The 23,701-nt window shown below is 46.5% G+C and overlaps 1 protein-coding gene across 3 annotated transcripts in view; it reads right to left on the bottom strand.

Annotated features, from left to right (window-relative positions):
* The window catches only part of Capn8 (calpain 8), a 67,035-nt gene that overhangs the window by 30,071 nt on the left and 13,263 nt on the right, over positions 1-23,701 (bottom strand). For all 3 annotated transcript variants that reach the window (XR_002377685.1, XM_021159314.1, XM_021159327.1), the window contains exons 3-7: positions 5,162-5,280; positions 4,519-4,652; positions 3,398-3,566; positions 2,597-2,680; positions 182-267 (exon numbers count right to left, since the gene is read on the bottom strand). Coding sequence is in view for 2 of the 3 variants with exons in the window: in XM_021159314.1 (XP_021014973.1) it covers positions 182-267; positions 2,597-2,680; positions 3,398-3,566; positions 4,519-4,652; positions 5,162-5,280 (592 nt within the window). In the remaining variant the exon portion in view is untranslated. The remainder of the gene's footprint in view (positions 1-181; positions 268-2,596; positions 2,681-3,397; positions 3,567-4,518; positions 4,653-5,161; positions 5,281-23,701) is intronic.

Genomic DNA, 23,701 nt, shown 5'->3' with positions numbered 1-23,701 from the left:
AGTGGTTGCTACTCTGCTTCTCCCATCCCAGAAACTATTTCCACAGCAGGCTGTATAATCTACAGGAGGTAAGCCCCGCAGAACCCACGGAGCAATGGGTCTCATCGTGTACATGGTGTGTGTTATAGGACACCTTTGCCCCAGGATAGCTGAGCACCGAGAAAGGGGAAAGGCAACATACTTATCACTCCAGGCTCCCGTCCACTCCACTTCACCCCACGGGTTCCTCAACCTGATCAGCTTCTCTGGGAGGCCACAGAAATCCACCTGCAAGATCCACACACCACACGGGCGAGTCACCACGACTGACTGCTGCCTGCAGTGTGGGTCTGCACCCAGGACGGTCAGCGTTCCAAATGTTGCTGAAACACCACACATTCATTTCCTTCCCGTGCTTGCATTTAAGCCTCGGTCAAATGTTCTTTTCTTCTCGCAAATTATTAGAACAAGTGAAGAGTGAATCTACGGCAAAAACAACTAGGTATCTACTTAAACTTAGGTTTAAATTTTGCAGTTGACTAAGATGGACCTCATTCTCGGTATTAAAGACAGCAACCTAATAAATATCCCATAAACAAAGTCAATACCATGAAAGATATGGGTATAGATATAGATATAGATATAGATATAGATATAGATATAGATATAGATATAGAAAATGGTTTTCTAAGATAGGATTTCTCTATGTAGCCTTGGTTGTCCTGGAACTCACTCTATACACCAGGCTGGCCTTGAACTCATAGAAATCTGCCTGCCTCTGCCTCCCAAGTGCTGGGATTAAGGGCATGTGCCAGCACCACCATCCTGTCCAATTTATTGCTTAATACTGGGTTAGGTACAATGCTAAGCATTTCAAATACACAATCACTGCATTTAAACTTCACAGTTTGATGTAAAAAATATGAGACTCTGAAAATGTCAGTTATTCAAAATCACTTAGCTGTGTAACTATCACCTCCTGAAGAAAATTCATAAGACTTGGGGAGTAAAGGAAACATGGAGGTCCAGGAAGTTCCTGAAAGTGACAAGATTCACAAAGCCCCTCCCTGAGGTTATAAAAGTAGAGAACAGTTGCAGGGCAAGCAGAGGTTCTTCAGTGAGTGCTGCCTCCAGATCACACAAGCAGCTGCAGGGATATCCATGTGCCACTAGCCATGGTGGCTTTCTGGTGATGCAGCTGTGCTTGAGACGTACGGGCTCTAGGAAGTAACCCCGATATAACCACTGGTTCACTGAGGTAGATCTGGGTGGGACTGTTTCTCTGTGTGTCACTGGTGCCGTATCCAGGTGAGCAGATATTTGCTCACACCTCTCTACAGAAAGGGCAGGAGCCCAGCAGAGGATCCCCATAGTCTAAGTGTATAAATGCCTTTAGACAGCTGTGGTAAGTTTTTATCACTGCTGTCATGAGATTTGCAGGTGGAGCTTTCAAGAGATTAAAGCACGAAATGGAATTAATGTCTGTCCTAAGAGCTTGAGTTCATTCTTGTGGCGTGAGTTCGCATTCTTTCAGGACTGGATTCGATGCTAAGAGTGATAGAAGGCAAATCCAACCTGTCTTCTGTGCCACTCATCATTCCAATTGATGCTGTTAGGAAGCAGGGTGAAGCTACCCCATATTGGACTTCCCAGCCTCTGAATGCATGAAAAAAAAAAGTGCCTCTCTTTTTAAAAAATAAATCATCCAGACTCACGGATTGTGTTATAGTAACAGAAAATGGACTAAGACACTCCCTCACCCTACTATTTAGTGAACACTCAAGTGGAACACTCATGCACCCCTGCATACATACACTCATAAAGATGTCGGTCTATCAGACTTTATCCTCATAATTTCCATGAAACGTTAGCCCAAAGTTCCCTCATACATACTCAATTCGTGTTTATAGAGCTGACTTGAATTTACAGTGCCACACTCAACAGAGAGCTATGTAGTAAAAATATTGTCACCATTGCAACAAACAGCAAGCTGGAGAACTGGTGTGTGGCTCTCTCTGCACTGACCACTGGAAAACCTAAAGTAAATTCACTTCGCAGTTGTAGTACCATTTAGATGGATGTATTTTACCTTTGTCTGATGGCACACTTATGTCTATGATTTCAACCATAAAACAAATTATGCACATCCTATTTGGACATAGATAAATCACATAAAATAAAAATTATGTATAGTACCTGGCAATGCTGGGGCCCGAAAATGAGAAATATGTGCCTTTTCATTATTAAATATCACCCTGAACCCTGCAGTAGAAGTTGTTACTTCTTTTAGGGACTCCTACAGGTTTATACTGATTTGCCTACATGAATATTTGTTTAGGATGTATACAGAATCTAACTGACAGTCCCTATAACTTTTCTGACCACACCTCATAAAAGAGTTGAATTTAATTAAAACCAGAGAGCTGAAGGCCAGACAGAGTGGCTCAGATGGTGTCCTCTGAGAAGCACATCTGTCCGGGGCTCCAAATCCAGAGAGAAACTTGCCCTGGGCAAGCAGGAAAGCTCAAAGGGAACTCAAAGTTTCTCAGTGTCACCTCCTACATCCTTCTTGGGATGCACCAGACTTTGGCTGTCATTCATATTAACCCCTTCCTACCTCTTCGACTCCAGTCACAGAGTATGCGTGGCCCTTAACCAGCTTTTGCCTGGTGGTGGCTTCTGCTTCGGCTGCGTTTGAGACCTGTGCCAAGAAGAAAGTCCAAGCAGTAAGGCTGACCCTGACCTCTTTGGGGTCAGCACTACAATGCTTTCTAACAGTATAGGACACAGCTAGGGACCTCCCCGGTGGGAAGAGTGTAGGGTTGGCCATGACCCATGAGCAGAGGGACCCATTTCTAGAGAACCCATTTTAATAAGCCAGTCAGGCACTGAGGGGCTGCTGAGGTTGTGGTGTGATTGGTTGATCATAGTTATGCTGCCTCAAAACAAACAAACAAACAAACAAACAAGCCTACCCATCCATGATGTCACCCACACAGGAAAAGAGAGCACGTGACGAGAGATAAAGCAACCAGCCCTCGGGTTAATGGCTTCCAGATCTGATTTCTGAGACCACATTGGCATTCCATAGAGCCAACCTTCCTGTCAGAGCTGGATCTTCTACTTCCGTTCAGGGGTCTCCAAGTTCATCAAATATTGTCAACTGCCATGTTTGTTTTCCCAAAGACTGAGATGACTTAGCAAAAAGACTGTGAGTAGATGGGGCCTAGGATCCAGGGGTCTGGGCTGTGCTCTTGCAATGAGTCTAGCCATGCTAAAGCAGCTCCAACAGGTGCCAGCTAACGATAATCTTAAAATGTGACCAACCCTAGTTCCCACCCACTCCAGGATTCACCATTTCCTGTACATTGTAAACCAATATGTCATCAGAGAAAAGAGACAAAGAGTTGAGGCTTACATCAATGGAGCAGCCCAGCAGAGATCCTTTGCGCAGGGCCTTCTGGATCGTGTAGTACAGATTGCCTGGAGGCTTCTTCAAGTCATAAAACTCAGAGATGCCACCCGTGAAATCCTCAAACCCCTCAATTGTGGAGCCTCCAGCAAGAGCCTCATATGAACCATTGAGCCTGTTGAAAACGAAAGAAAATATGCACCATTCACACCCATGAGCAACCCCAATAAAGGGTCCATGGGCTGTAGGAAAGGGACAATGCCAAGATATAGACTAGAGAACCAGGGAAAGACGCTGGCCAACTGTGAAGAGGAGCCCAGAACACGAATAGGCTTCCATTTCAGACAGACACCTCAGAACATGCACAGACCACTGTTTTAGACAGATACCCCAAGATTTTACTAGAAACAGATCCTTAGGCAGCCCCTCCAGGCCTCCCAACTTCAAAACCAAGTGTAACCCTTCCAGAATTTGCCCTGACTGCTTGGGTCCCTGAGGTGCCCAGGCACAGACAGGAATGGAGTACCCTCCCTTGTGTCTGGGAGGTATCTGCTAAGGAGTGCCCTAACACAGCCAGAAAGTTACTGGGGTTTTAGAGCAGAGTGACTGAAAACCAGACTAATCCAAAGAAAAAAGTCATTAAACTTGGAATGTCAATCAAAAAAAAAAGTCACTCAAGGAATGAACAATGAAACTTTGTTGAGTTTGATAGTTAAAAAACATTTCTTTTCATCATCATCATCGTTTAAACATCCATGCTGCCCTAAGGTCTTACCTTGGGTCTTAAGAGAGAATAAGATAATGGCTAGAGAGATATTCTTATGAGACAGAACTAGAGTCTTTAAAAAAAATAATTTTTTTTTACTTATTTAAGTTCATGGATTGAACCAGGGCTTTGTATGCATGCTAGGCATGCACTCTACTGCTGAGCTACATCCCCAGGCCCAGAGATGAGATCTAGAATTCCTAGCCCAAATTTCCATTTCTCTTCAGAGTGGTGCTTTCTGTATAGCCTATGGATGTCTGGATGCTGGGGAGAAACTTGGCCATGGCTCCCTGAGTAGGAGAGAGGGAGAGAACCTTCAGGGAGGCTCCGGCGTCTTCTCGTTCTTTACCTTCCCACTTACTTGGCGTAGGCTTTCTCCAGCAGAGCACTCCAGAACTCATTGCCTTCTTCGGAGTGTAGGAAGAGCAGCTGTCCATTCTTGGTGGGGAGCCGGTCATCAACGACCACCTCCACCCACTCTCCATACTGCCAGAACTAGGGGTGGGAAACAGAACACGGATCACATGCAGAAGCAGAGCGGGTCCTTCAGTGGCATCCTCGGATGCGGTTTCTGCAGTCCGTGAGCAAGACTCCAACCTTCATGAGCCTTAAATGCCCCGAGAGAAGGCTTTATGCCCCATCTGCACACAGGAGATGCCACAGACACCAAGAAGCACTTAGCCTTTCTTGGAGTCTGTGGAGAAGAGAGCTTGCTCTAACATCACCCAGGGAGCCAGAGTGGGTAACTCAGACACCCATCTCCTGGTCCTTAGCCCACAGTGATTCTCTTGGCCCATGGCCTGGAGGGAAAAGCAGACAGAATGAAGATGGTTGGATAGATGTATAAAGGAATGGTTCTCAAAATGGAGTGTGTATCCAAATCACCCAGAGGGATAATCTCACGTAGTAACTTGGCTGCGCTTCCAGAGTTTCTGATGCCACAGATCTGGAGTAATATCTATGATACAAAAGTAGTGACAAAGGTCACAAGCAAGGACTCACACCTGGAAATGAAAAATGCCGGCATAGTTCTTCTGGAAGCTCTGGTCTCTAGGAACCACTCGATAAAGCAGCTTCTCATTCAAGGTGAGGGAGGCAATGGCTGCCAGAAGCCAACAGTCTCCTGCAAGGAATCAGAGGAGGCAATGACTGATCCGGCCAGGCCCTCGCTGTCCCCGTCGCTCCAGAGACTCTGTGTCTGTTGAAGACTACACTTCAGCTGTAAGAGAATTCCTGCGACAGAGTTATGTATAAACAACAGAAATGTATGTGCTCGAGAAGCTGACGATGAATTGGTATTGGTAACAGCCACTCTCTCTGCTTGATGCCTGGAAGAAACGTGAATGGGCAAAAGGACCTGGCTAACTCTCCCGCCCTATCAGAGAAGCACTGATGCCTAAAGCCCACCCCTTAGCATAATCACACCCGGCTTGGGGGCTGCCATTGAATCTTGGGAGGGCACATAGTCGACCAAAGGTACCACAGCACTCTCCTAAGTCACACAGGTAGGTCCTCCCCTCCTGGCTGAAGTGCACACACATTCAGCTCCTTAGGCCTCAGTGGGAGGGGTTTTACTCAGGCATGGAAACGCTCTGCTCATCTTTATTACTGTGCCTCCCTTGTACAATGAGCACTTCAGTTCCTAGGCTGTCACACAGTGGAATGGAAATAGGAATCGAGAAAGAAATCCCTCCATTTGCTCCATTTGTTATCAACAAATACATTTGGTTGGGAAAAACAGTGAAATTATTCAGCCAGGATATAAGGTATGCAAGGGAGGGAGGGAGGGAGGGAGGGAGGGAGGGAGGGAGAAAAGTAATCGGTGACTGAGTGATCGATCCTTTCCCATTATGGCCTTGGGTAATGGCAGTTGCTTTTGTATGATCTGTGTGAAGGATAATGGTCCTTTTGTGTTTCGGAGTTCACCGTGAGAGCCTTGGTTATAATACCCTTGAGGTATTGATTAGCATGAAATCATCATAATTTGAAGCAGATGAAATAAAAGTCAAGAGAGGTTAAGCATCCCAGGGCTTGGTGTTGGCCACTTTGAATGTCTGAGTATATTTAAAAGCAAATAGAAAACCCCCTCCTGTGTGAGACGGACCTCCTAGGCCCCTGAAAACCACATCCGAGACAGCGAGACAGCGCCACTGACTCCTGACTACAACGTTAACTGATGAATCATAGGCCCTGGACACTCCATGCTTACCTTAACCTCCTGAGTGGGAGAGTCCAGCTATGTAATGGTGCTCACACCTGTGTAGATGCTCACAGCTCTGCAGAGTGTGAGGGCAAAATGTCCTTAGTGTCCCTCACACTGTATAAAGCAATATGGCACCATGCTACCCAATCTCGCCTCTTTTCAGCTTTACCATGGATTCCAGAGTCTAGGATTTAGTGAAGCAGCTCCTTGCTTTTCTCATGCATATGATTCTTCTTGCTCTAACACCTCCTTGTGCCCTCCAGGTAGATTGCAACCTTAGCCAGAGAAGGCCCCTTTCTGTGTTGGCACCAGCACAGACTCAACAGGTCAAAGAGCTGAGGCTAAGTGACCGTTGAACATTCAGTTCTACGTAGGACATCTATATCCATCCTTGCTCCAGCAAGGCTCAGAACATCATGTGGGAGATGGAGCCAAAAGAACATAGTAGCCAGAGGGAGACCACTGTGAAATGCTGTCTTCTAGACAGGGCATGGCCACTGCACTGGTTCCTGCAGGACTTGGGCAAAGTCAAGCCAACAAGATCCTCAGCGACTTAGCTGGCAGCACCAGCTAGACTCAGAGGGTTAGAGTTGTTTAAGAAAGGCAGGGAAGAAGGGAGGAAGGAAGGAAGGAAGGAAGGAAGGAAGGAAGGAAGGAAGGAAAAAGAAAAAGGCAGATGTTGGCAAGATGGCTCAGCGGTTAAGAACACTCCCTGTTCTTGCAGAGGGCCTAGGTTTGGTTTGCAGCACCCACATGGTGGCTCACAATACTTCTTAACTTCATTCAGTTCTAGGGATTCTATGCCCTCTTCTGACCTCCACAGGCATTACACACACACACACACATACACATACACACACACACACACACACACACACACACACGGGGGTAGGGGTAGAGAACAAATACACATGCAGGCAAAACACCCATGTACATAAAATAAACTAAATCTAAAAGGAAAAGGCCGGACATGGAGGTAGGAAGGGAGGTGTTGGTCGGTGTCTGGGAAGAGTAGAAGCCCCAGCCCCACACTCTTGGAATAGTGGATGGGAGGTGGCTTTGGGGTGGCTATGATCAAGAGACATATACATATATGAAATTATCAAACAATAGATAAAAGATGTTCAAATAAATAAATAAATAAATAAATAAATAAATAAATACTCAACCTCTCCTATGTACTTTCAGACTAAAAGCCTGGCAACATTTTAAATGTTTTCCAGGCCCTTCCCTAACTTTATGTTCTCATCTTAATAGCAGGACTAAATAAAGTTGCTTCCACGGTCCAGGAGTGAACACACTTGGTATTTTACACTCAGACTGCTTGAGCATGTAGTCAGTAAACTATGACCCAGGACCATTGTCTGAAGGTCTGTCACCACCAGCAGGAGCGCTGTCACAATTTCACCCCTAGCCTTCCCCCCCCTACCCAAAAAAACCCGGAGGCTCAAGACTACATTCAAAACTATTCTCTCCCCTTCTCCTATCTCTGTCTCTCTCTGTCTCTCTGTCTCTGTCTCTGTTTCTCTCTCTCTCTCTCTCTCTCTCTCTCTCTCTCTCTCTCTCTCTCTCTCTCACACACACACACACACACACACAGTTACTTTTTGAGTAATTTTTCTGACATTTGAAGTGGCATGGTCTCTACCTCCCTCGCAACAAATGCTACCTCGCAGATGATCACAGGGATTCAAGGTGAAGTTCAAGGTGAGACTGGAGATGGTTTCTGCATGAGCACTGCACTATGTTGCTCCTTACATAGGAGACTGCAGCAGGGAGGTAAGTCATTAAACAAGCAACTTCCTAAGAATGGAAACAACAGATTTCCCTTCCCCCACTGGGCTCCCCTCAGCTCTGCTGCTTCTTGTAAGCTCTCCTAGGAACTCATGTTACAATGTCATTGCTCTGCCTTTCTTTGCTTAGAAACAAAATAAAAACCTTTCCCAGAGAGACTCCACCCTTCCTGCCTGGTTCCTTGCCCACTGTGAGGTTAGCCTCGGAAAGCAAAAGTGAACCCTGATCACTTTTCCTGCCTGATCTCTTTTATTATTTGGTCTGTCTGTCTGTCTGTCTGTCTGTCTGTCTCTGTCTCTCTGATGCTTCACACCCGCCTCCCAACTAACTTGGGGTCTACTCGGAAGGCCCTTCTTTTGTCCTTTGTATGTTTTGGAGACCTTCCTTATCCCTCTCAGCTGATCAGAGCTCACAAGCTGGGCCCCCAAGTCCACTCACAGAGAGGCTCCACAGTGATCTCTAATTAACCCTACATTCCCAAGCCCTCCCTCCACAGAGCTCCTAGCCTCTGCCAAGGCTGCCTGACATGGGTCTCTCATCCCTGATATCTGATCTCCTCCTGCCGAGAAGGAACATGGAGTCTCTCCCAGTAGCATCCCAGTAGCTGACAGAGACGACCCAGTGAATTTTTGACAAAGAAAAACATGTCAGCAAATGACCAAAGGAGTTCATGAATGACGTTCTGACCCTTTGAGAGTGAATAAGCCTGCCTCACGTGTGTTCTCACCTGACGACCCCAGGTCTGGGCTGAAGTGCATTAAACCTTATAACTCTCATACATGACACCCGCATCACACCAAGAGGCTTGGCTACTCAAAGCTCCGTGACAGGTGAGATGGGCATAGTCCCCAGGGAGGGGGCAGAATGACTGCTCTGCGGTGTCTCTGAAGCAGGTGACTTCTCAGGGAAACCAGAGATGCTTGCTGCTCAGCCATGATGACAGGTATGACCCTGACTCCCTTCTGATGTGAACATTCGCATAGTCTAAGCTGCTGCAACACCACACCCTGAGCGCTTCCTGGACATTACACGAAGCCATGCCAGAAGGCATCCCTCAACGGCTAATATCCACTATGTCGGCCCAGCCAAGGATGAGTTTAATGTTTCTTTCTCTCTTTCGTCCCTGACATTTTTCAGGGCCCACTCAGCTGCTGCAGTAAGCACAATGGGATCCAAAGAAAGCCATAGGTATAGACATTTGGATCCCTGCCAAATACTACATGACGTTCAAGTGACTCCTCCTGACAAGGATGCTTTTTCTGAAGTGCCCAAACAAATGTGCTTCCTTTCAAAGGCATTCTTGGAATGACAGGCATTTACTCTTCTGCTTAAAACACCTTGGACACTTGTTTGAGGGGCCTGCCTCAAAGCCGCGGCACCCAGATCGATGAGGATCATTCTGAGTTCCAAAAGCTTTGGAATTGACACTGGCAAATTTGTTGGCAAATGGGGTAGACAAGAAAGCCTCAGAAAGTGTCCACAGACAGTTCTCTTCTCTTCAGCCACCTCCTGGCTAGTGACCTCAGGTTAGGATTCCTAAGAGCTTAAGTTTGAAGTGGGAATTTGATAATAGCGCCTGCTTTCCTAATGAAGCATGGCAGATTTTCTGCCTACTGCTCTTCCCCTGTCTCCTTACCTAGGAAGTCTGACTTATGCCTGGCGATCCATACACATCTCAGAAACCCAGGGCTACAGAGTGGGCTGGAAGTCTAGATACTTGGGAAAACAGAGCAGAAGCCCAGTGTGTGTGTCTGGATTTCTAAGAACTAGCCCAGGGCCACCCACCTCCAGACTCCTGTCACAAAGAACTATGAGTCCCTCATCTCCTCTTGTTTAGGCAGGGGTTAATGTTTTTTTCAGCCAACATTTTCCTGAGATAATAACAAAGTGATTAGAATGCCTTGTAAAATGGTTCTAAAAGAAACTCTACTAAAGGAGTTCTTTAAAATATCAGAAGTGGGGATACTTGAAATACACACATTATTCTATATGCTGATTGAACTGGCTGTGCTCTGGGGACACTGGCTGGGTTGTCTGTCTGACCTCCACAGAGAATCATGGAGTATGGAATTACAGAGATTAGCATTTGCATATGAATCTCGATCAACTGACACATGGAAGAGGAGCTTGCTGAGAAAGCCCAAGCACTCCTCAGCACCAGCAAGCATGGATATGCTTCCAGAGACAGGAGGGAACCCTCTTGGGAGGGACTGTGATGATTCTGCTTGGCCACGTGACACAGTCTAGAATCGCCGGGAAGGAGAGTCTCAGTGAGGAGCTGTCTAGATTTGGTTGGTCTTTAGGCATGCCTTTCCCACGAGCATCTCTGTTTGGTAAGAGAGTGGGCATCTGAAGAAGCTTGGGAGGGAGTGGGCCTTACCAGAAGCATAGAGGGACAGGGATATGAACACACTTACCAGGGCAAGCCCATCCACGAGTGGGAGCCAGACTTTGGATTCAAAGAGCCTTGTTCTCATCATGGATTAGGAATAACTTGTCTTTAAGATAAAGTTCTCCTGGCTGCAGAGATGGCTTGGAGTACTCACTGTTCTTCCAGAGGATGAGATCGGTTCCTAGCACCCACCCAGTGCCTCACAGCCATCTATAACCCTAGTACCAGTGGATCCGATGCCTTCGTTTGGCCTCAGTGGGCTTCTGCACCCATGTGATGCACATAAATCCATGCAAGCACACACACCCAAAAACATTTTTTAAGACAAACTTCTCATGTTCAAAACACGATACCTACCCAAGTACAATGCTTTTCAAGGGAGACTGACTGAAGATAATGAGTCAACAGAGAGGGATACTGGTTATTTGCGGCTCTGCATTTCATGAAGAATGTGAAATGCTACTCAAGGCTGGGGCTGCATCTTTGAAAACGCCAGAGGGAAAGAGGTTCCCAGAGCCTTTACAGGTTGACTTTAGTGAGGGGGTACAGTTCCCTTAATGGGAATATAGCATAAGATGTAGGTATGACTCCGGTCTCTGCTATTTACTAGCTGTGTGGACCCAAGAAGAGGCAGCACCTTCCCGAGCCTCGGCTCATCATCTATGCACTGGCAGTGTTACTGATTGATTCCCCACTGGAATGGGTACTAACTGATCACCTGGGATCTGTAACAGCTAGAACACAGAATGTGGCCATTAAATTACAGCTCAGCAAATTGCAGTTCCTCGTGGGAAAGAAAAGGCTGAGAAGTAACTGCTAGGGCCAGGGCAAGAGGCAAAACTATCCCAGTGTGGCATCCAGGCAACCAAAAGAATGGGACATGAAGTAGACAGGTTGGCAGCAGGGCAGATATAGCACACAGGTTTGAGATGATAATGACTGAACACTGACCAATTGCGTTTAGCAATGTGGAGACAGTAGCAGTGACACCACCGTTTTATTCGTGTTCTGTATATCCAGCTGCTCAGGAGGTTGAGGCAGAAGGATCGGTTGCTGGAGACTAGCTTGGACAATAGAGCAAGAGCCTGACTCAAAACACAAAGAAGTAAATGATAAATGAAAAACAAAAACAAAAACAAACCTACAGCCTGCAGCTGTCAAGAGCTATTGCTACAAGAACTCGAGCTTCAGGGAATTTCTCAAGCACTAGGTAGAAAGAGATGCTTCCGCACTGCAGGGAGATGAGAAGAGGGAGAAGGCAAACTCTGGAAGCCAGCAGGAGGGCCATCCTCACCTTGGGAAGTGCAACGACTGGAGGAGAGACAACATTAGAGGCCCAGACACTCTGAAGAGGAGGCCGACCCAGGCAGTCCTCATGCCCAGCTGCCAGCTCAGAAATCTGGAGGCAGAAAAATGATAATGTGGAGTGCTGAGGCACAGAGACCAGGAGAAGATGGCATCATGGTGGCCGAGCCAAAGGGGAAAGAAGGCCAGGCCCACCCCCCTGCAGACTGGTCTCAGGGGTTAGACACCAGATGAAGAACTGATGTCTCATGTGCTCCTGGGTGCTCAGAGGGAGCTGAGTCAGGTCTGTGGGGCCCTAATAAACCAGAAGAGAAGACCACACAAGAGAACATCGTCTCTTCAGGAGGCAGTCAGCGCCAGGATGTACAAAAACCATCTGGTCCCCCTTCTGTTGAGAAGCCATTTTGGCTTTCATTGTATTGAGCTACCATCTTGGGGAGCAACAAGACTTTGAGAAGCACCTTCATCCCCTTGTGATGCTGAGATAAAACACTACCTACTAGGTGGTTTGTGAACATCACCAATCTGTTTCTCCCAGTTCTGCAAGCTGGAAGCCCAAGATCAAGGTGTTGGCAGTCTTGGTATCTTTTGAGAGCCCTCTTCTTGGTTTATTGATGAGGGATGTCTTACCACATCCTGACATAGTGGAAGGGAGAAGAAAGCTCACCAGAGGCTCTTTTATAAAGGCACTAATCCCATTCATAAGGGTGGAGGCCCTTATAACTCAACCACCTCCTTACATCCTCTACTCCGAATAGTACATGTTGGGATTTTCATGAATTTCAAAGGGACAAAGAAACCATTTCCCCCGTACAATAACTCTCACAAAGGACAACCGAAGGAGGACTACGTGTTCCAAAGAGACAAGAACCTAGAACAGGGAGAGTCATTATACCCTTGATTGGCTAGTTTCTACTTCCTTCCCTCCCATTCACTCTCACTAGAAATGGAGGCACCCTAGCAAGCTGAAAATAGCCAAAAGAAACAGTCTCCCTGATTACACATTCAGATGCAATCCAAAGATTTTGACCCCACTAACAAATGCTTGTTTAAAAAAAAAAAGCATCTACAGTATTTTATCACAGTTAAGGCACCCTTTGCCTGCTCTCCCTCCATAAGACTGCTCAAATGTTTTTACACACAGGGCACTAATTTAGCTTGGCACTTCACTGCCCGGCAATCTCGGAAGCATCCTTCCTCCCTCCTATTGGTGAACATGCCTCTTCAAGCCTGCTGCATTTCATTCATGTCAGTTTGACTGTGTTAGAACACATATGCTTCTGGCTGCTTCTGCTTTGGTTGGTTAGGCTCTGCCTCACCTGGATGCTGGTGGCAAGTGGATAGAGGACTCCACCCAGATCTCAGCACACAGTTGCACCACCTCAGGATGGCGCTGTCAGAAGTGATTTGAACACAAGTCCTACAGGTCACGTACTTGGACCATCAAGGGGGTTCTACAGTTCAGCCTATGTTGCAGGTTTCTCCAACAGAGAAACTCAACACGGTATGTGTCGATACTGTGTGAGATAAGAACCAGGCTTAGATCAGAGCTGCTCTTGCTGAGCAACGCTCTTATGATAGAAGTGTCATGAACTAGCATAGAGAGCTCGGCTACAACATGGCTGGCATTATGGAATGAGTATTTTTTATGGTTGGGGTCGTCCTGAATGTTGAGCAGTGTACCTGACTTGTAGCTGATGGGTGCCAATAGCAGCATCCCTCCCCTGTGTGATGAGCAAAATTTGATGTAGATATTGCCAAACATCCAAAGGAAGGGGAATCAAACATGCATGTGTGTGCATGCGCACACACACAGAGCGGGGGGGGGGGGGTGTCTGAGGAAAGCTTCCCCACACTGGTAGGAGGACAGACAGAATGACTTCCCTCCACAGTTCTATACAACTGCTTAATATTGTAAATGTCACTAATGATAACTCTCCTGCTAGGCCTCTGCCTGACACCATTAGAGTTTTCTGAGACCTACCTTCTGCTTCCCCTTGCTTTTTCTCAGGCCTGCCTTCTCTGATTAAAGAAAATTTTCTCAGCTCCAGGAAGTCCCTACCTTGCCTCTACCTCTGGCAGCTACACCAACAGCTTCTGATATGCATTTCTCTGAGTATTCTTAGTGTGCGGTAGTCTCTCGGGTCTGCCAGGATGTGGGTGGCTGGCCTCTTGACCTCCGGTAGACCCGTCAAGCCACACAGTGATGTAATTCATGGCTCTACTCAAACAACAGAGATGCTATCTCTCACTCCTGTGAACAGAGATAAGCTAGACAATCCAGAACCCCTGCAGCCTGGGCTCTCCTCTAAGGTCACCCTTCATCTTTGCCCTCTCCCCAGGTCAGTCTGGTAGCTCAGCTCTGGCCTTTGGCGTCTCCATGACATGTGTCAACTCTAAGATTATTGTCACCTGCTTCTTAAGACATATCACCTCCCGGTAGCATATCCATGCAGGTTGGTCAGAAGTGGTTACTCGACTCCTGTGAACCTCAGAGTTTTCATCTATAAAATAGGTCTGTATCCCACAGCTTTTGTAAAGGGTCAATATCTTGATACTAAGTATCAAATATCTTGATATTAAGTATATAGTATCTTGGTACTAATATACACATGTGTGTATGTAAATTCATTATAAAATACATAAAATGACATGCTCTTTTTCAGGCATAAAACATATATGCTTTCCATATTTTTTTATATCTGTAAGTACAGAATTTATGAAATTTATATGAAAATTATATTACACATCTTACATGTTTTATAACAGATATAAAAACATATATTGTTTTTCAAGTGCCACAGACTACATATTTGATGGGGACCCCTAAGATTATAATGGAACTGAAAAATTCTCTCATCTAGTGACACTGAAGCCATTATAGCCCTAATGCAACCCACTAGGCCTGTTTGCGGAGGCCGGCTGGTCCTATAAAAGCTTAACATGGGTAATTATACACAAAACACAATATTTGATAAGGATAACAAATGACTATGTTATAGTTTGTTATTTACTATACTGTAATTGTTTTTATCATGAGAGTGAACTCCTACTTGTAGAATTTACTCTAAACTTTATCCCCTTTTACCCTGGCATTAGCTTTGCACATTTGCAAGCAACATCTTCTAATGACATCAAGGGATTGCCTGTACCAGTAGTTAGTAAGTAGGCAAAACTGGCATATCAGCCAATGTCTCAAAATCTGCCTCTGTCATTAGGTGGTGTATGACTAAATATCTCTAGTTGAATGGCAAGGACATGTATGAAGATGACACAGAATGTGAGCATGAGTTGCACGAACCAGAAAGCATGGTGCTTGTGGAGCCCAAGTGAGTACCTTGATTAGACTTCCCCTATGAGTGACCAACATCTTTCTCCTTGACCCCATCTGCCGATGCAGCTCAAGAGAAGCAGGAAGAAAGAGGGAGGTGAAGTTTCCAAACTCCCGGATCAGGGACGAAGCAGCTGGCTGTGGCAAAGTGTGCGGAAGACCCAGGGCCCCTTTGCCTCTGCCCCAGCTGGTTCTCAGAGAAAACAACATGGAAAGGACGAATTCTGCCTGGACCTGGGCAACTCCTGGGTTAGAACAGGATTGAGTCACAAGTAGACAGGAACTCCTAGCTGGCTCTGCAGAACCATCTCAGCTTCTGTAGCCTCAGAAGAAAAAGGACAGGAGAGTACTGCTCAATGCAAGCAAGGGACACAAGCAGAAGGTCCCCACAGAGTCACCCAGGCCATTCAGACCCACAAACTCTACACCATCTGGAGAGAGAAGGGCAGAGGGGCACTCACCCCTAAAGGGACCGAGTTATGCTGGAAATATGGTTTCAGCTATTGAATTGGACAGAGTTATAAACCAGATGAGAGTAAATTTAGTTTCCCAGGTCTCTGGCCAGGGTTCTTACAGGAGATCAAAGCAGTTTGAGATGTCAAACATGTCCTCATGCTCAATCTAGGAACTAAGAAGTTTACTAAGGAGTCAACTTGCTATGCACTTAGGTACTTTAGTGAAGTCTCTCTCAGTCAACAACAACTTCTCTGCTCAAAATGGAAAATCCGACGACCTCTATAGGGCAAACAGTATCTTCAATGTGTCCTGAATCATGGGGGACTGGGGGATGCCTGCAAGCGTCTGAGGGTAACTTTGCCTTCCCTGAAGGAGCAATATGGAGACAAAGATAAGCTCCTGTGAGCCCCTCACTGGGGCTCTGCTCTAAGTGGGTCACCCTGTCACCACACACCTGCTGAATCACCTATAAAATGCCCTTTCCCTACATGTCTGTCAGCCTGCAAAAAGCAAACAAACAAACAATAAAATCCTTAGGGATGAATGCACCTTGCATATCTGAGAGTCTCCTGCACCCCATAAATCCTGCTGAAGTACATTCTGAATGGGGGGGTATACAAAGGTTCCCCAACAAGTTTCTACAAAATAAAGATGAGGAAAACTCAATCTAGCTCAGCCCTTCCCCCTCCAGCAGGTCCCGCACTCTCAGGCCTCACTCCCTCACTGCTGGAGCGCACAAGGACGATGGGATGACACTTTCCTGTCCTCTCTGGGCACAAAAACAGGTGGATTGCAGCTTGGATACCCATTTGCAGATGAGTAAAGCTGAGGCCCTGATGGGCCAAGTGATCCCTGAGGTCAGCCAGTCAGTATGCAGCTGAGGGAGGAGCTTGCTGCCTCTCTTTGGAGGGCTGGAGGCTGGAGCCAGAACCACCATGACCATTTGTAATAGGTGCCTTACATCTCTGCACAAAGGGAACCAGGGACTTCGGGGCTGGTGCCTCCCCTGCACCTACCACAGACCACTGCTTCTCGGCCTCTCCTCCACCTCTTTCCTCTTTCTACCTCCTCTTTCCATCTCCTCTTTCCACCTGCTGCCAGAACACGCCCTGTCCCCATCAAGACTGAGCTCACCAAGCGCCTACCTCACATAATAGCATCTACTTACGGGGCAGACACATGAAACAGTCACTACCCCTTAGGGTTACTAGGGAGATAAGAATGAGGTAAGATGTGCAAAGCTTGATGCCCTGACACCTGTGAACCCCTCAATAAGCACTCCCATTATTCTCTATTATCATCCAACAATTAACCCAAACATGAGGAGTCCCAAAGTGTGAATCAGCGGACATTTATGGAGTATCTGCTACCTGTAAGTAAACAAAACTTATAATGACAGTAGTTAGTTGCTGGGGTCTTCCTGAGTCACCCCAGTTTATACAGAAAGAGAACCATAGTCTGACTCCCATCTGCCAGTGCCTGCCCCCACTCAGTCTTCCCTACCCTTGTAATCAACATTGCCACCACAGTTGTATCCAGCCTTGGAGCAGCTCTGCTCTTCCCTCCCCCTCCTCACATCCAACTGCTGGCCAGAAACTTTTGATTTTTGCCCTAGAGGCCTCTGGAATCCCATTTCCCCAGCAATCTGCACTTACTGCAACGCTAAGGGACCCTTTCTCTAAATATTCACTACTGAGGTATAGTTAAGGAATCGCAAAGGCTATCGTAACACAAAAATACAGTCAAGCACCACTACCTCTCCTAACTACCAACCAAGCCAGCAAGCACATCTGCAAATCCAAGGCCAAAGGGTAGCAAAGTGACTGCCATGGTCTGAAGGTCTGTGTCTCCTTCAGGATTCACATGGAACGTACCCCCATCTTGGAGCTCATTCACAGGAAACCAAACCTTGAGAGGCTGGACCTCACAGTGGGTAATCCCAAGAGTTGACAGGGCTCGCCACATTTTTGCCTTGCTGCCTGTTACTGTGTAAGGACATGGTGTTCACAGCAACAGAACTTTGCTCTGGAGGCAATGGCATCATCAAGTCTGTAGCATTTTGATCTGGACTGTTCAGCCACATGCATTTCTGTGATTGGTGGATTGCCCAGCCTGTGGTATTTTGTTACAGTAGCACACGTAGACTGATATAGTGGCAATGAATGGCTTGCTACATTTGCAGGACTGGGAGAGGCTGGTGAAGTGACTGTGCTGTTGGCCACAGACCCGAGCTCCAGCGAAGGAAGAGAAATCTCTGCAGCTGCAGACAGGACAGGCACCTGAGATGGGGTAGTTTGAGTGCTAAGGGGTGAAGGGAAATCTTGGAGGAACCCAGAGTTGCCAGTGCTTCCAAGATCTTGCTTTGACAGTACAAATGAGGCACCGAGAGTGCTGTGCCCTTGCCTTGTGTGCAATTATTTCCTGAGTATGGTGAGCTATGAGAAAATGTTTTATCATCTCTTATACCATTTATCAAAATGATGTGCTAATCGCATTTTTTTTAAAGAAATGGTTTGCTATGAAATGAGGGCTTCTGGTTTACGCTATGGAGCCATGGTTATCTGCAGGCAGTGAGGGTCTCTCATATTGCAGGTGTGTCCTGCCTGGGATTCCCATTCGCCACACGCCACATCTGCCCACACACATCTCTGCTTACAGACTTTGTGGCTCCCCATTATTCTTAGGAATAACCAGAATTTTCAAATTCTCCACACACGATCAGGGCTGGGCATGATCTGGCCCCTGTGTGGTCTCTGAGCTCCTTACTTCCTGTTTGCCCTCCCCTACTTCATCTTAGCGCCCTAACCATGTTGTTCTAGGTGAAGGGGCTTCTTCAGATTGCAGCTGCCAAGAATCTTCCGCCAGCTGCCTGCAGGCCAGAGGAGAAGAGACAGGGACTGTCTCATTGTGTGTTTCCTACCATGAGAAAGAAACCTACGACTCAGCCAAATGAATGAAAGGCTATGACTTCCTGACTCTGACTAGTGAGTATGTCGGGTAAATCACGTGTTTCCTACCCCTGAGAAGCATCTCCCACCAACCTGGACCACCACCATCAAACAACCTCTTCAGTTGCAACTGCAAATGAAGGGTCTATCTAGCGTCTCATGTAAATCCCAGAGCTTCATTACAGAAGGATATCATTGATCCAGAAGTAAGAAAAGAGTCAATTCTACATTTTGTACATGCCCAGAAATCCTCAAGGGCCCAGTGCCATATTCTCTATGGGACATGGAATACTACGGTCACCTTGAGAGGACAGCTACTTTTAAAAATCAGCCTTGAGTCCCCATGGTGTTTTCCTGGGTGGCAGGAGCCTATTCCCTCAGAGCAGCTATAATTTTTATGTCCTCAAAATAATTCTTTCCGGCTGTACTACATATCATAATAACATGCACTAAATAATCCACTTCTGCTGCCCCACAGGTCGCCTCACACCTCCACTCCTGGTTCCCATGGTGACTCAGGAAAGGCTTCTGAGGCTTGACAGCAGATCCACAGTTGTGTGAGGCATCGCAGCGTGGAGGGCAGCTACAATGAGTAAAGGCATTTGCCCAAGGACAATTCTGAGCCAGGGAGTGGGGGAGGGGGCTCTGCTTCCAGGAGCTGTAGAGCACCCCAGGCTTAATGTCACAAAAAAGTGGGGAAGAAAACCAGAAAGGGGTAGCAGGCCCTGTGTGAATGCAAGACCATCATGCTTTGTTTTCTATCGTATCACTGGCGAGGAAAAGAAAGAGCGAGAGAAGAGAGAATGCCTAGAATTGCGTGGGAAGCCCTGTAGACCAACTCTCATTTGATTTGAGCTATTGTTGAAGAAATCAGACTCTCTGGCATAAAACAATTTAGGGAGTTCCTCCCCACCACCATCACCACCACAAATCAGACCTTTAACTTTATTGAGAGGGAAAGAATGTCTTAGTAGATTATAAAAATGAAACTGACTCACCAGGGCAGGAACATCATTAGGTATATACATTCGGGGGTTTACGTAAATACATCATACAGTGTCTAGCTTACTCACTGTGTTTAATGATAATGCCTTTTGGAATAACAAGAATACAGGAAAATGCTGTAAGACAGGTATGATAGGGAAATACTGAATGCTAAGAGGACCATGGAAGAAAATGATGTTCAGATCAGCAAGTTTGCTCCAGCCACTGTTAAAGCCAGGGACAGCTCTGCTTAAAGCCCCCTCCAAAGCTGGCTGGAAAGTGGATAAAGCTGTGAAGCTAGTGGGAGATCTGAGAGCCTCAAGGGGCGTGTGGGTTCTTAAAGTACAGCGCATGTCAAACACAGGATAGTTCAGTGTCTCCCTGGAAAGTGAGGACAGCTTTCCAACCGTAAGCAACTCTAATATCAAAATGCAGGAGAGTGTTAGAGGCATTTTTAGGCTGGGTAGCTATCCTAAGCACAGTTCACAAGAGCAGAAAGGGTGAAAGGAAGGAGAGAGGACGAAAACTAAGCCCTGAACAGGGAGGCAGAGGAAGAGTTGTCACCCAAAAGTAACTAAAGACTTCCTGTACAAACTCATCTCACAAGTGGTCACTGAGTAGCTACTCTGGACCAAGTGTGACTCCTGGCCCTAAGTGTACGTGTCAAAGATAATCTTTGACATCTTGCATGAGACATTTTAGTGAGGAAGACCATTAATAAACAACATGCCTGGTGGTGGTAAATGCCATAAAGAAAATAAAGCCGGGTGGTGGGAGGGAGATAGCTGGAGGTGGGGGCTGGGGTAATGCTCCAGGGATTTCAGTCAAGAGGTGACAGGAAGGGATGGGGCGGGAGAAAGCATCCAAAAACGCATGATCATTAAAGAGTTTGTGGAATTGTGGCAGCCTCGTGGAACTGTGTTATCTCCTGTGAACAGGTGCCACAGATTCCATGAAGGAGGAAAGGCTCTTGTGGACCCTGCTTCTGGTCCTTGGACAGTGAGATCTGGTTTCTCAAGGACTGACAGTACACATCTCTGAGCGACAGTCCCAGATGTAATTGCCAGGCCTTCCAATAAAGCCCCAAAGCTCCCTGAATGTAAAGGACCTGAGTTTATACTGAAGCTTCACCCTCGCTGCCCCGCCCCCAGCCTGCATCCACATCTCCTGTTCATCAGCATCCCCAGTTTCTAAGGACTGAGACATCGCATTGCCAGTACTCAATGCTCTATCAGTGTGTCCTCATGTGGTCCAGAGCCTCTGTACCTGTGTCCTGAACCAACCATGCACCTTGACCTGGTGTCTGAGATAGGGGTTCCTGAAGCACCCGGGAGAACACAGAAACCTAACCATCATGGTTGGCCAATGATGAAAAGTTCCTCTCTAGGTTTCCAAAGGACTCCCTCAAAATTTGAGCCACAAGAAGGAAGCAAGTAGCCATGCTTCCAGTGGGGCACAAACGGTGGGACCTGTGGAATATACTAAAGCAACACAGATGGATTTCAGCCTGAGCCCTCTGCATGGGAATCTACCACACTGCGGGAGATAGCTTGCACATCCAAACTCAGGCTGCTCAGCCAAGACTGAGCCTAGAGAGAGAAGCCCGTAACCTGAGCCCATACATCATTTCCTCCTGGGATGAAAAGATTGTCTCCCTGGAGACTCAGAGACTCACCTGTACTTTTTATGGCTGAGAACTATATTTCCTTCTTGAAGGATGGAAAAGTGCCGCACTAAGCTATATTCTATATAAGCACATAAAACCAGAATATACTAAATTTAAAAACCATCCTGACAAGTCTTCACCTAGAGAAGTGGGATGATGTATTGTAAATGACCTTCACCTTGCTTGTGACATGACCCCGGTGGCATCTCAGTGAAGCCGTAAGTTTGATCTCAGAATAGTGTTTCTAAAAAACGGTAACAATGTTCAAGTTCAACTCTGTTGAGAATTATCAGTTTTGTTTTGAAATTACAATGTTTGTGCTTCGTTCATGTCGTAAAAGATGAGGGGGTCATGTCGTAAAAGATGAGGGGGGGGTGCCTAAGGAACGTGATAGGGACAAAGAATCAGGCAAAGTGACCTTTTGTGTATTTGTAGCAATTGGTCTATGATATGAAATTGCTAAGTGGCTGGGGTGCCAGCCCTACAGGAAGGAAACAGGTAAGTGAGGGTGAATGGAACTGAGCGTATAGTGTAGAATTCTTTCATGTTCTGGAATAATAGCCAATATGAATATCGTTTAGTAACTCAGCATGTCAAACTCCTAGCAAATGTTAACGCTTGTCCCCGGCACCTTTGCTCAGAAGAGAAAGGTGAAGGGTCACAGTGGATCAGAAGATGAGGTCATTGGAGACAGAAGCAGAAAGAGGCAACAGCAAAAGGAAGAAGAGACCCCAGAACCTAACTTATCCGTCCCACTTACCCCCACTGGGGAGCATGAGACTGGCGCCTGCAGTTTCTTCTACCCCCTGGAGGCCTGACCCTGGGCTCTCCAGCATCAGTGAGCAGACTCAGTCCTTTGTGCTTGCAGAAGCCTCCCCAGTTGCTCATTAAAAGTAAGCATGCGGACCTAGCAAATTGATCTACTTCACCCCAGTCCTGGGAGGATGTTACAGATCAGAAGATGTCTTAAGGTGGCTGACACCTCTCTCAATTACTGTTGAGCGCATATGCCCATCTCTGCCCCAGGAATCCAGGCCCTGCCCATGGGGGAAAGCACTGGCTCACAGAAGAAAATCAATGCCAGGGCTCCATCTGAGAGGGTGATGAGGTTATGTCATCACTATTGGGCTTTCGATTATCTTTAGAGACATGAAATGTCTCACTCAGTCTCTTTTGGAAACATGAATACAGAATATAAAACTCTATTCAATAAATAAAACAGAGATGACTAAGATATCAATTCCAGAGAGGGGAAGAGAAAATGCAGGTCAATAGAGGAAAGGGATGAGGGGAAGTGACCACACAGAGATGCGAGCACACCAGGCACATGACAGTGAAATATAAAAGGAAGAGCCAGTGTGTCAACTGAGGAACATTTATGTGCTGAGGACGGTGGGGAGCTAGGGAATTTGGTATTTTCTCCAACCCAAAATAAAAGGTAAGGAAGAAGGAAGGGGGAGTGACAAAGAAAGAGGGAAGGAGGGAGGCAGGCTGTGAGGGAGAGAGGGAAGGAGAGAGAGAGAGGGAGGGAGGGAGGGAGGGAGGGAGGGAGGGAGGGAGGGAGGGAGGGAGGGAGGGAAGAGAAGGAAAGAAAACCAATCCAATAGATTTAAATTTTGGATAAACATTACAATATGTTATTCAGAAAGCTTGCTGACTTCTTTCTACATTCTGCAAGTCTCTGGTCCATATTTATTAAAGAGAATAAAATGTTCTTCTTCTGAAGGCATTGATGTTAATGTTTTCCTCCTGCTGTATGAGCAGAGGCAAAGACCAGATGGGGCTGAAGGAGACAGAAGAGTTAGTCATGGCCACTGAGCTTACTAGAGACAGCCATCTCAGGAAATCCTAACTGGGTACAGTAGCAGTGAGCAGAGGTGTCTTTGTGTATCTTTCTCCACAGCTACTATCAAGGAGCCATTTATGAACTGTTTCTAGAACATTCTTCTACTGTTGACGATCAGCAAGCTCCTTCAGACACCTCTACATTTCTTAATGTCACTTCCCATCCATGTCAGAAAGTTGATTTCCACAAAACTTTACGCCTTTGAAAATGAAGACGCAAAGGCAACTTCAGGATAAAACCTTTGTTCTATGCCTGATCCAGTCTGGTTGTTGATGAGACTGGGAAGCCAGGAAGAAAGCCACAAGAAGTCTTGGGCTTTAGTTATATCAGTTTTCAAGTACTTTAATAATAACACAAGGATGGAGGGTTTAGGTCAAAGATCAAAGTGCTGCAAACCCTCTCTGGATGCGGCTTCACACCATGCCCTGCGGAACACAGAGTTGTGGTGCCCAGGGCTGTTAGCCACCATTTCTCTCCATGGTAGTGACCCCTTCCAGGGTGATAAGGAAACAAGTGTTAGTTCTCTAACCATACCTGGGTAGTTTAATTATAACTGTGAAAATGGTAGAGAGGACACACGTCAGCCAAGCATGAAGAGGCACTGAAAGAGTCTTGGCTA

The sequence above is a fragment of the Mus caroli genome, chromosome 1 (assembly GCF_900094665.2).
Source record: "Mus caroli chromosome 1, CAROLI_EIJ_v1.1, whole genome shotgun sequence".
In the NCBI taxonomy this organism is placed as follows: Eukaryota; Metazoa; Chordata; class Mammalia; order Rodentia; family Muridae; genus Mus; species Mus caroli.
Note: the sequence above shows the minus strand (reverse complement) of the source record. Positions and strands in the feature narration are given on the sequence as shown.